Below are 13352 nucleotides of genomic sequence, written 5' to 3'. Positions count from 1 at the left end.
GAAACAAAATGAAGTTGGAGAGAGGAAAAGTCAGCAAAGAACAAGGGAACTGAAGAGAAAGAAGAATGGTATTAGAAAGAAAAGGTGTAAAACAATAAAGTTATTAAATACAGAATAAGGGAAAACAGATGCTGAAGCACATGAAAGATACACCAAGATCTAAAGGAGAAGAAAAGAAGAAGAGAACAAGTGATGCTCCATTTGAAGAGATTGTGACATCAAAATGGCTAAAAGACTCATGTTTGATTTTACATCAATTGCAACAATGGAGAAATTAGTGTAGGAGGAAAGTGAGGGAGGGGTAGCAATGCTTGGCTCTGAATGAGATGTGCTCAGGAGCCCTACATTCATACATATGGGGGGAGGCAGGGAAACACCCTCCATCTCTTATATCCCCAGCCAGAATAGGATATGTCTATGCAGCAATTAGACACCTGCGACAGGCCCATGCCAGATAACTCGGGCTCAGGCTGTTTCATTGCCCTGTAGACGTCTGGGCTCAGACTGGAGTCCGGGCTCTAAGACCCTGGAAAGTGGGAAGGTCCCAGAGCTTGGGCTCCAGCCCAAGCCTGGAAGTCTACACAGCAATGAAACAGCCCTGCAGCCCAAAGCCCATGAGCCTGAGTCAGCCTGGATGGGCCAGCACCAGGTTTTTCTTTGCTGTGTAGACATATCCTTCAAGTTTGGAATGAATTAGAGTTAGTGATTTGGGAGCAGGTGGAGGGAGTGCATGTTTACTGCCCTCATTTGCACACTTCAGTGCTGGTATTGGGTTTTTCCAAGCACCTGACTGAAATAAAACAAATTTGAGATCCTGAAGTTTCATTGGCTTCCAAAGACATTTTGTCTTCTACCATGTGGGAGAGGAGTGAGAAAGTCATTCAGAGGTTCTCAAGCCTGGTCTTTTTTGTTCTCCACTTGACTGTGGTTTTCCACTCAATTTGATGCAGCTACAAGGATTCCCCAAGCATCAGCTGTCCCATTAGTAGTTTTGATTCCTACTGAGGCCCATGTCCTGCTGTGGCACACAGGGGCTATAAATAAATGGCAGTGGGCCAATGGAGAATTCCCATGACACAGGTTGTGTAGGATTGCTATTACCAGAGGTGAAAGGAAGCTGGTATGGTCTGGTACGGTGTACCGGCAAGAGTCAGTATGCCATACCGGACCGCACCAGCTTCCGTGGCGGGGATTTAAAGGGCTCTGGGCTGCCTGCAGCTGTGGACAGCCCAGGGCCCTTTAAATCCCGCCCGTGGCTCTGGTGGCCAGGCTGGGGCCGGGATTTAAAGGGCTCAGAGCTCCCCGTGGCTGCGAGCATCCCAGAGCCCTTTAAATCCCGCCTGCGGCTCCGGTGGCCAGGCTGGGGCTGGGATTCAAAGGGCTCTGGGCTCCCCGCAGTGGCAGGAGCTCTGGGCCCTTTAGATCCCGGCCCGAACCCGGCAAAGCTCGGGGTTCCCCGCGGTGACCAGAGCCCCGGGCCCTTTAATTTGCCCCTGAGCCACAAGGGGTTCCTCTTCAGCTGGGAGCCCCTGGTTGATTTAAAGGCCCTGGGGCTCCCAGCCACAGCCGGTACCCCCGGGCCTTTAAATCTTGAGAGGCCCTGGGGCTCCCAGCCACAGCCGGTACCCCAGGGCCTTTAAATCTTGAGAGGCCCTGCCTCTTCCATTTTAAAGGGGGTAGAACTCTAGGAAATACCCTGGCATAAGGATGTTCCCTGGGTGGCACTGAGCTACTGAAGCAGCCCTACGCTGTCCTCATTGCAGCTGCTGGGACTGTATTGTGAAAGGTAAAGGTTGCAACCAGCACGAACTGCGCTGCTGCTAATTTTTTCTCAAGAACAGCCCCTCAAAAAGGCTGTTGCAGCCAGGCACAGGTTAACGCAGTCTCAATGTTTACAGCCACCTTTACTCCCGGTTTCTCTTCGTGTGCCAAGAGCAACTAGGCTAGAATGGCAAATGTGGCCCTTAGGATCCACTTGTATATGGCTGTGTATCACTGAACGTCTTGAAAATAAAACAAGTCAGAAGAAGAATCTTTGAGCTTAAAGTAGAGACTTGGGCCGGATAACTAGGAAATTCCTTTCCACTTTAATATACACCTCTACCCCGATATAACGCTGTCCTTGGGAGCCAAAAAATCTTATGGTGTTATAGGTGAAACCACTTTATATTGAACTTGCTTTGATCTGCCGGAGTGCACAGTCCTGCCCACCCGGAGCACTACTTTACCGCATTACATCCAAATTTGTGTTACATCGGGTCGTGTCATATTGGGGTAGAGGTATGCCTACTATTCTATAAAAGGTAGTCACTCTCCAGTAGTTTCAATATGGGGGTAAAGTCAGTGTGGGAGATAGACTTTGCTAGTAGCATCATGCACTTGTAAATATGTAGTAGCGAAACAGTGTCATACACTCACAAATACATACTAGCTAAAGAAATCAAGGTCCTAACCAACGTTTTTCATGTGGTGAACATCAAGTTGCGAAGAAGAGGCTTTTGTCATGCAGTGGACTGAGAAAAGACTCAATTCTATGCCTATCAGAATACTTTACCAGCTATAGGCAGGGTAGACAACAGTTGTAAGGACAGAGTAGATGACAGATAAATGGACAGAACAGAATTAGTTCATGTACTGGGATTTAAGCTCAGCTCTCAGAAAGTCAAGGAAGTAACCTATCTGTTTTTTAATGAAGATTGTTTCATACTGTTTGTTACTCAACTTGGAAAAGTTAGGTAACATGCTATCTTTTACTTCTAGGACCAACAACAACTTAATATTTTTTCCTGCACTCAAAAATGGTTACGATGACCAAAAGTAGACTACACCCACACAGAACAAACTATATTAAATATGCCCCTTTTCCATGTAAGAACTAACACATAGGTCCATAAATGTGTAGATACACACAAGATTTTGACTAGAGCCCTGCAGTGGGACTGGGATTCCACAGGTCCTGCAGGACCCACTGCCACAGCTGCAGGAGTGAGATAAACATTTGACAAACTACGTGGGAGTGGGTGGTAGAAGGTATTAAGTGGTGGGATGGAATTAAAAATCAGTGCCTCACAGGGCTTTAATCTGTACGACATCATTTACACAAGTTACAATCTTGCACAGAAACATTTAATTCCTACTTACCTTTAATCGTGTCACAAAGTGCTTAGCAACAGTAAATTCTGAAGCTGGGTTCCCAAGAAGGATCTCAAAACGATACTGCAGACCTAATTTGTCTCTCACTTCTTGTAACCTCTCCCTTGCTAGCATTGCTAACTGCACAGAGGGAACTCTAATGATAAGCATATGGCCACAACCATTCCTATTCTTTCCTGGTGAAGTGATGAGGTCATCCATTATGCTGAGTGTCTCAGGGGTGCTGTGGTCTCTAAGGGAGGCCATGGTTGTGAGAGCCATCAGGGCTTCAGAATACTGCTGAATAAGAAGGTAGCAGCGAATCACCATGCTGTGTAGCCTGGGGTACCTTCAGAGGAATACAGTTATATGTTGGTCAGTAAATACGTTCAATAAAATCATCACATGAAAGTCAGCTCTGACATAGGCAGGCCTGGAAGGCAAGAAAAAGGAGCTCATTTTATGTGTAGTACATAAATATTGAAATCCTCAACCTCAATTAACAATTATGAGCTGTAAATGCATTATGCTATTTTTATAAGCATACATGGCGTGTACAGTCTAATTCAGACACAGTTAGTATCAGTACAAACACATACAGCACAAGCTGATGATCCAGTCTCACTTAATTGTCCAAGGTTTTTTTTTCCTTTAACCGAGTTTTGTGGAAGAAAGAAGTTTTAAAGGAGTGGGGGTGAATATAAACTTACACCACTCACAAAAAGACTAGACTTAATGATGTGCTAGTGCAGAAGCATACTTTGTTGGATCTCAGCCAAGGGCAAACTAACAGTTTGGCTTTCAAGCAAAATGATAACAGTCTTTTTCTCATGTTGGAGCTAAATTCAGTGACTATAAATTCAAACAAGTAGGACCAAATACTAAGACAAAGTGAAAACCCACAGAACTAAGAAAATCATCTGATGTCTAGTCATTGTAACAATCTACTACTATATTTAATAAACATGGAAATGTAATAGGAATAAAAGTTGGTTTGAACAATCACAAATGACAACATATACAGACAGCATGCTGCACTGATGAGATCAGCAGTGGTGAAAATGGTAGCACTGCCTTAGTTCCTGTACTCAGCTTCTCTTATCTATATGTACAACACATCCAGCCTTAGCCCTGTGGAACTGGATTGCTTTGTTCTCTACAAGAGAATATGGAGCCATTGCTAGCCAGATTCTGGTCAGCAAACACCAAAAGTGGTCACCATAAAGAGGCCGTTCTGCAACCCATATGAAATTTATTGAAATTCTCAGTTCATTTGCTAGTGGACAGTGTCCACATCTGGCAAACTTCTTGTCACTCTCTGCAGAGAAGTCGCAGTATAGAAAATAAATTACCCACTCAGCCTTCTAGATCAGGACTAAGGCAAAATGGTAAAACAGAATGGGCAGGCCTGGACCACCACTGCTTATGCCATATCCATTACCTGGATAAGCTGAGGACTTCAGTTTGTAAGGCTATCAGTTTGACACAATCATTAAATTCATTACAAAATAAAAAATGGAACAAACTGCTGGAATTCCAGTATCAAGGGGCTGTCCAAATTCCAAAAGCATCATTCTTAAGCCTAAATGTGTTTAAATAACTGGTGCATTTTTGGAACCCTCTAACTGAAATGTCAAAAAAGTTATAACATCTACATTTGGTTTATTCCAGGTTATGCACATGTAAGAGTGCTGAGACAATGCAAACTTTAAACAGGATCCATTATGCTAACTTCCTAGCAGATTACACTAGATAAAATTGAAGAATATGAAGAAAATATCTGTGTGAACTTTGATCCTTCTACCAAATACCTAGTGTTGCACACTGATCCGATTCCATTTATGACAGAGTGACTGAATGCCAACTATAAGAAGTGCATGTATGGACTAAATTTTCAAAATTGGACAGTTAAATTGCACTCACATTTGCACCTGTAAATTTTTGAGGCAAGAGGGGGAAGTGAGGCAGCCAGTTTTTAATATATCGCACTTAAAAGATATTCAATTAACAAATTAAAGTGTTTGTTCAGAATGCTACCTAACCATTTCTTGATAACCAGTTACACTGTGACATTGCGTCTCTATCCATTTGTGATATGGCATGTAAGCTTGGGTCATGGTTAGGCACAATTCAAAACTCTTATTATTTACCTTTCTAAGAGTGTGTTCACCATTTTTTCAAAGTTTTCATCACATCTCAGCAGAGGACTAGTGATTCCCCATTGCAGAGATTTGCTGTATTCATTCAAGCCAAAATACAGCTTCTCTTCACTGCCCATTTCCTCCTGTTCCAAAAAAAGATATCACAAACATAATGAAAGTTAGAGACAATTTACGTATATCCTGTATTATGAAACAAAAAGTATTTTTCCTGAGAAAATCTTTGATTCTCATTCTTCCCAGTAATGACTTCTTCCATCGAAAACAAGATGTTAAATATTTGTTGCTAATTTAACATTTGATTAAGTTTGTTAGACAGAGAGACACAGACAAATTTTTCTAGCACATTATTCCTAGTCTTAGCAGGAAATACTTGGGATTTAATAATATGGATTAAAAGAATATTCAGAATTATCATAATTAAAGCTAATACAAATTTCGGAGGGGACATTAACCCTCATGAATAGGGCTTAAGCTAGTATTTATTAGACATCAGTATAAGATGAAATGAGGGGAATGATTATCCCACCTATGTCTACTAGGGGGTTCTTACACCTTCTCTGAAGGATCTGGTGCTGGCCAGTGTTAGAGACAAGATAATGGACTAGATGGACCCTGGGCCTGATCCTGTATGGAAATTCCTGTGTTCCTATGGGATCAGGGATGATTTACCTACTACAAAACAAGCTTAATCATGGGCTGCTGTCTTTTGTATTTTTCCCCCTTTAAGGTGTTTTTAGTTTTAATTCTACACACAGTTCCTCCCAGAAGAGCTAATGTCAGAAAGTCCCCCTGATATAAGCATTACTTACTAGCATTATGGTGATTGCCTGCATACAAGGGCAGGGTATTAGGATGACTTTAATAGTAAGCACTAGTGTCATAGTACCATGACTATAGATTGGTTATGGGCAACATCAGTTTGCTTTAAACTCATGCTATCATTGGCCTACTGGTGGTCATTCAGCTCTAATAACTAAGGGCTTGCCTTCACGTACAGTGCTACAGCTGCACCAGTGCAGCTGAGCCACTCTAGTGCTTTAGCAAAGACATTACTACACCGCCAGGAAAGCTTCTCCGGTCAGCATAGTCAATCCACCTCCCTGAGAGGCGATAGCTATGTTCATGGGAGCAGCTCTCCCGTTGACATAGCGCTGTCTACACTGAGGGTTAGGTCGGTTTTCTCACATCCCTAAGTGATGTATTTATACCAATATAGGTCTGCAGTGTAGACCTGGCCTAAGAAATACATATTTTCCTTTGCCCTTATAAAGGTCTATTACAGAGATGAGTGAACTCCGAGTTTGAAATTTGTTGAACCTCCTGAACTAATTTTAGGTATAAAAAGCCTGGCAGAACTAATATTTTGGTGGCCTATACTACACTATGCCCTTTTATTATTATTCTGGATTCACGTACATAATGACAAATTTCTATATATTAATTACACTGTACCTGCATTGCATGAGAAATAACTGCAGTGCATTTACATCCGTAAGTACTCAGTGTATACTCATTACATAGTTCTGTCTCTTGAAAAATACCAATATTACAGACCTATATAAGCTAAGAATGTGATGTTTCTATGTCTAAATATCAGTGCCACCTCGGCCTCCAATGGCCCCAAGGAGAAAAAGGCTGGGACTCCACTATAACGTCAGGTAGTAAACCATTTCTAGCATGAAAAAGAGATTTCTCCACAGTCTCTGTTTATATATCTGGGTTACACATTCTAGAATGTGGCAAATGTAAGAGTATACTAGAACTCTTAGCTTAACAGTTACACACTTACCATACTGTCAAATTGTATCCAATGTACCTCATTGTTAGAGCTTATTCTGGACTGCTGTGTCTGCAGGGCATAGGGGAAAGAGCTGACTTGGAGGACCAGGAGATTGAAAGCTTCAGTGACTTCTCTGCAGTTAATAACTCTATCAGCCAGTCCATGACTGGGTTCACCATGTGATAGAGAACTTGAGATGGCACTGTGGAAATAAAAACACACAGAACGGCTTTATTGTCGCCTTCAGATTCAACTGGTAACATTAACATCTCTAGATGAACAGGGACCTAAAAGCCCCAGGTCATCAGACTCTGAAAAGGAACACCAGCAAGTTGTTCTGTATAGAGAAGCTCAAGAGTGCACAAGAAATAATGGACAGAACTCCCCCAGTGGGAAGCAACTAAATCAGTCTGCCAGTTTAAAGGAAAAAATTAAAAACAAGCTAAAAAGAGAAGGAGTGTCTCAGCTGGACCAGGCTGTAACATGAATGGGGATGGGATGGAGAGGTAGAGGAGCAGGGACAAAAATTAACTGGATTGCTCAACCAGAAACAGTCCTTATATACAGGGCTGGCTCCAGGGTTTTTGCAGCCCCAAGCAGGGGGGAAAAAAAAAAAAGCCATGATCGCGATCTGCAGCTCTACCGCTGCTGCTTCAGTCTTCGGCAGCACTTTGGTGGCTGGTCCTTCGCTCCGAGAGGGAGGGAGGGACCCGCTGCCGAAGAGCCGGATGTGCCGCCCTTCTCCGTTGGCCGCCCCAAGCACCTGCTTGCTGGACTGGTGCCTGGAGCCAGCCCTGCTTATATAGGAGACTTTGAGGGCATAAAATTTGTTTGATTTCCTGTCTCCACTTGCTGGTAGGTGGACATAACACCCACTTGTCTCAAGAAACCTACACGATATAGGAGAATTCCATATTTGGCACCACAATAAAAATATAATACTAATTTGGTTTTGAGAAAAAAATAAGAGTATTTTGTTTACTAAAATTCTACAGTCTGAATGTGTCCCAAAATCATACAGATTGTACCTGGATACTTGGGCAGTAAAATAAGAAGGAATATATTTTGCTCTCATGGGTCAAATTCTGTCTTTATGCAAATAAGAATTTTTGATGATTCTTGCATGGAGCAAGGCAGTATAATTTATAGCCTTCATTTCTCAAGAGACATGTGATGACGGGACTTCACATGGAGAGAAAGTCTCTGTGTTTTGTGCCACTCAGAGTAAACATTGACACTCTCTGTGCTCATGATGCTTTGTCATTGTTTTGATATTAAGAATTCTCACCTTAAAGTACCAGGGTTGTATTTAAAGGAAGAGAAAACAAATGACCCTCATTATCTCTCTGTGGCAAATAGTTATATTTTCTGTAAGGCTATTCAAAGAAAAGAAAACAAAAATACTCAGGCTTAAACAACATGACTAACTGGGAAGATCACAGTTAACTACTGTGCTCACTAACACGGGGAAGGTTTGGGTATGTCAGGACTTTGGTACTGAACCCAGGCCCACCAGGTCCTTAAATAGCAGCCTTAGCTGCTATATCATAGCAATGTCCTAAACAGACTCCCACGACCAACAGCCTTCATACTAAAGGCCTACAAGCCCAAAGAAGTCACATCCCAAACCTCTGATTGGATAGACAGGCGGCACTCTTATTGGTACCCGACCTATACAGAGGAAGAAGCAGCTGTCTGAGCAACAGACTAGTGCCAACTGGTTGCTTGCCAGACAATCTTGCCTTGCTTCACTTCCCCTGATGCCTCACCGCCTCATCTGATCTCAGCTTCCCAGTCCACTGACCCAGTCCCACGGATTTGATTTTCCAGCTGCTGACCCCTCCAAGAACTTTGACCATTGCCCCAGACTGCCTCTAACACAAATTGACCTGCCAGCTACCTGACTACCCAGGCACACTGGACTACTGCTCTGGATTGCACCCTAAGCCTGCCCTGGCCACTGGGCATTACCGTAAGTAGTTTGTTTCTGCAACGATGCACAGGTGGAAGAATGGAGACCAGGTTCCTCCCTGATGATCTGATTTGGTGGTGGTGGTAGGGACTCGACCTTTCCTTTGTTCTAGAGTATTGGTTTGTGGCTAAAGGTGGGACGGGGGAGGAAGATTATCAGTCTCTTTTCTACTCTGCTCAGTTACAGATGGGAAAGAAATGGGACTGGGAAAGACATGAGAAGTTGGATGAGAATGGCTATGCAGAGGAAAGGGAGAAGGATGGCAGGGGGATCCCTAGGAGCATTCTTGTTAAGGATTTAAAAATCTAAAGTTGACCCCACCTTAAATTGAATCTGAATTATAGTTTTAAGAAATATCTAGGATGGACAAAGATGATGACTTCTGTTTATGAATCTTCAAATGGCTAGGGCACAAGGAGACATCAGGATGAGATCATAATTTTGATTTATTAAAAATCCTGAGTATTAATATACAGTAGAATAAATTTTTGCCTTGCTATTGTGAAGCACTTACCTCGTTAAATCGACGTGGGCATTGTCATGAACCAGTACAAACAAGGTGTATGGATTCTGCTTCACCCGTCTCATAAAAACTTCAAATTTAGTTTGGATCTCATTGTCTAGCCGTACTATATATTTCTCAGCTCTCTGATAGGCTGTCCCATTCTCTTCTAGCCCCAAGTCAACAAGAACACCTTCCAAAATGAAAAAAAGAAAATTCCCTTGCCGTTATCTACAAATAAGGCCTTGTCTACATTACAGAGTTTCATCAACAAATGTTGCTTTTTGTCGACAGAACAGTGGAGATATGTACACACTACAGTGCTATTTCTGCCGACAGAACTGTTTTGCCGACAAAATAAAACCACCTTGATGAGAGGCAGAGAGTTTTTTGTGGAAAAGTCAGATCAACCTATGGGCAGATTTCCTGTGGTTTTGTGAGGAAAAACTATGAACGGGACATGGTGCAGTGCTGAGCAAAGATAAAGGGGCTGAGGCAGATGTACCAGAAGGTAAGACAGGCAAACCGTCACTCCCGTGCTGCGCCCAAGAGCTTTCACTTCTATCAGGAGCTGGACACCATCTTTGGTGTCATCCTACCTCCACCACCAAGGACACTTCGGAGGGGCTGGAGGCAGTGGTCAGTGGACCTAACCCTGAGGAAAAAGTTGTGAACGAGGAGGTGGAGTTGGATGATATTTATGGAGCCCACAAAAGGGTTGTGCAGTGTTGTGGTGAGTCAGGAACGCTTTTCCACTCCAGAAGGGTCTAGCCTGTCCTGGCACTCCATCTCCAGTGAGCGTAAGTAATCTTTTTGAGTTGATGCTGCTTGGTTATATGATGTACAGCTGTCCTTTGCTCTGTACACTGTAGAAGTGGGCAAAGGGACAGCAGCAAGGAGCACTTCAACAATAGGCTGAGAAGGTGCAGAATGACCATGGATTGTACGTTTGGCAGATTAAAAAAATCTTAATGAGAAAAGCATTCCCATGGTCACAGGAGCCTGCTGCACACTCCTTAATCTTTGCAAGGCTAGGAATGAAAAGTTTCCTCAGGGGTGGAGTGCTGAGGCAGATCGCCTGGTTGCTGATTTTGAGCAGCCAGATACCAAGACTATTAGAGGGCACAACGGGGGGGGGGGGGGCAATTCAACTCAGGGAGGCTTTGAGGCAAAATTTTGATAATGAGCTCCAGTAATGTGTATTTCTGTAAAGCAATCTGCCATGCTTCATTAATTTCTGTTATCTTATATTGTCTAAAACTTGTGATAATTCCTGAGTGGGATTTGTAGTAAGCAAATTATTAAAATGCACATGTGTTTTAATACCAGCAGTGATCACTATGTGTAGGACACAAATAAAGACTGTAAAAGCAGCAAAGAATCCTGTGGCACCTTATAGACTAACAGATGTTAGACTAACTAACGTCTGTTAGTCTATAAGGTGCCATAGGATTCTTTGCTGCTTTTACAGATCCAGACTAACACGGCTACCCCTCTGATACTTGAAATAAAGACTGGTTATCTTTCAGAGATTTTGTTTTTATTAAACACCAATTAACACATATAAAAGAGTTGGTGTAGCGAGATAACAGTTTTGGGTCGGGGAGGCTGTCATAGCTGTGAGTAAATCCAGCTATCATTTTGGAAGTTGTCCTAAGGGGTGAAGTGAACGGGATACCAAGATGTTCCAGGAAGTTGCAAGGAATGTGCGGGAAGAGTTTGGAGAGGACATGGGAAACAGTTCTGTTTTGGATGCAGGGTTGGGTGAGCATGCGTTTGTTCTGCCTGGCGCATGATTAGGGACTTCAACATCTCTGTTTGCTCCTCCATCGCTTTTATCATTTGCTCCTGGGCCTTTATAATGTGCTCCTCACTGTCCTTTCTGTCCCGCCTTTCCATTTCTCTTAACTCCTTGTGTTTTCTTTTTTTCTGACTCAGAGGCTTGGATCACCTCTCGGAACATATCTTCCTTGCTCTCCCTTGGTTGCTTTCTCATCTGGCAGAGGCACCTCTCCAGTGTGTAGGGGGTTCCCCTGAAGGCCACACCTGCAGAAGCACAAGAAGCAATACACAGACACGTGATTGTTAGTTCACGTACAGCATCGAATCATTATAGTAAAATACACCTCTTTTAACATACTAATCACTTTCGCACTGTCCCTTGGTATGCACACTTCTCAGTGAACACCCTAAACATGGTGAGTTTCTCCCAGGTGAGGGGCAGGAGTTCAAGATGGGGCAAAGGATATAGGTGATGGTTTCAGGGGATCAGTGAAGGCAACGGGACAATATTGTACATTCTACAACCATTTTCCACAGACAGGGGTCATTGAAGCCAATATCTCACTCCTGAGGGTAAGCAAGGATGAAAAGGTGCATATCTCCTGCATGTGTGCAATTTCAGACCTGGTCCTTATGCTGCTCGCCTGTGTGCCACTTTGGTCCCTGCACAAGTGATTGCCGAGTTCCTCCAAGAAAGTTTTCTAAAGATTTCTCTGGAGGATTCCTCTGAAATCTCGGTGTGCATCAACACACTGTTCTGCTGCACTGCTTAGCTGCATAGGGGAATGTGAAGCACACAGCTAGTCTTGCACATTTCTATCCATTCACTCACCTCTACAGTATACAGAGCAAAGGACAGCTGTACATTATATAACCAAGCAGCATCAATTCAAAAAGATCACTTACCAGGGTTCTCCTTTCCTGCATTATGCTCACCGAAGATGGAGTCCTGGGATGGACTAGATCCCTCCGGAGTGGAAAAGAGTTCCTGACTTGCTGCAACAACACACAACCCTTTCGTGGGCTCCACAATGTCCTCCAACTCCACCTCCTCATCCACAACTTTGTCCTCAGGGCTAGGTCCACTGCCTCCAGCCCCTCCGAAGGGTCCTTGGTGGTGGAGATGGATCACTGCCAAGTATGGCATCCAGCTCCTGAGAGAAGCAGCAACTCTGGCCACAGCACCAGAGCAACCGTTCACCTCTCTTGCCTTCTGGTACACCTGCCTCTGCTCCTTTATCTTTGCTTGGCACTGCATCATGTCCTGTTCGTAGCCCTTCTCACAAAACCCACAGGAAATCTGCCCCTAGGTATCGAAGTTCCTATAACTGGAGCAAAGCTGGGACTGGACAGCCTCCTCTCCCCATATACTCAGCAGTTTCAACTGCTTCACAGTGGTCCAAGAGGGAGAGCATTTGTTGCGTGGAGCCGCTATGGTCAGCTCGGAAAATGCGATGTGGGTTCTCCACGCCGAGCAAACAGGAAGTGGAATTTCAAAAAGTCCTAGGCCTTTAAAGGGGGAAGGGCAGATGCTTGTTTACCTGGCAGCAGAGCAGTGGAGTTTGAACTGCTGATCAGAGTGGTCAGAATGGGCATTGAGAAACACCTCCTGAAGGCCATTTACTGTGACAAAACTAAGCGCTGTGTCTACACTGACACTTTGTCAATATGACTTGGCCACAAAAAGATCTGTGCCTCTTGTCAATGTGATTTCATTTTGTTGGCAAAACAAGAGAGTTTTGTCTGCAAAAGTACCATAGCAACGTGTACACCTCTGCTGTTCTGTCAACAAAAGCTGCCTTTTTTCAACCAAACTCTGCAGTGCAGACAAGGCATTAGTGGGATAGATTTACTTTCACGGTGGTGAGTGAAAGTTATTTCCCCACTTCTAGTTTTTCTCCAAGAAGGAGATGGATTTATGAGCAGACCCGAGACTCTCCACATTACTAGAAAAAAATAATTTAGATCTATGTAAGAATCTTCAATATGGCATTGAGTTGTGTCAGACTCAGTGACACTAAG

At 43.5% G+C, this 13352-nt stretch overlaps 1 protein-coding gene across 5 annotated transcripts in view; it reads right to left on the bottom strand.

Annotated features, from left to right (window-relative positions):
* The window catches only part of GREB1L (GREB1 like retinoic acid receptor coactivator), a 208358-nt gene that overhangs the window by 41605 nt on the left and 153401 nt on the right, over positions 1-13352 (bottom strand). For all 5 annotated transcript variants that reach the window (XM_030552886.1, XM_030552887.1, XM_030552889.1 and 2 more), the window contains 4 exons: positions 9561-9741; positions 7084-7276; positions 5283-5416; positions 3142-3481 (listed from right to left, as the gene is read on the bottom strand). In XM_030552886.1, the coding sequence (XP_030408746.1) occupies positions 3142-3481; positions 5283-5416; positions 7084-7276; positions 9561-9741 (848 nt within the window). The remainder of the gene's footprint in view (positions 1-3141; positions 3482-5282; positions 5417-7083; positions 7277-9560; positions 9742-13352) is intronic.

This window comes from Gopherus evgoodei, chromosome 2 (assembly GCF_007399415.2).
Source record: "Gopherus evgoodei ecotype Sinaloan lineage chromosome 2, rGopEvg1_v1.p, whole genome shotgun sequence".
Lineage (NCBI taxonomy): Eukaryota > Metazoa > Chordata > Testudines > Testudinidae > Gopherus > Gopherus evgoodei.
Note: the sequence above shows the minus strand (reverse complement) of the source record. Positions and strands in the feature narration are given on the sequence as shown.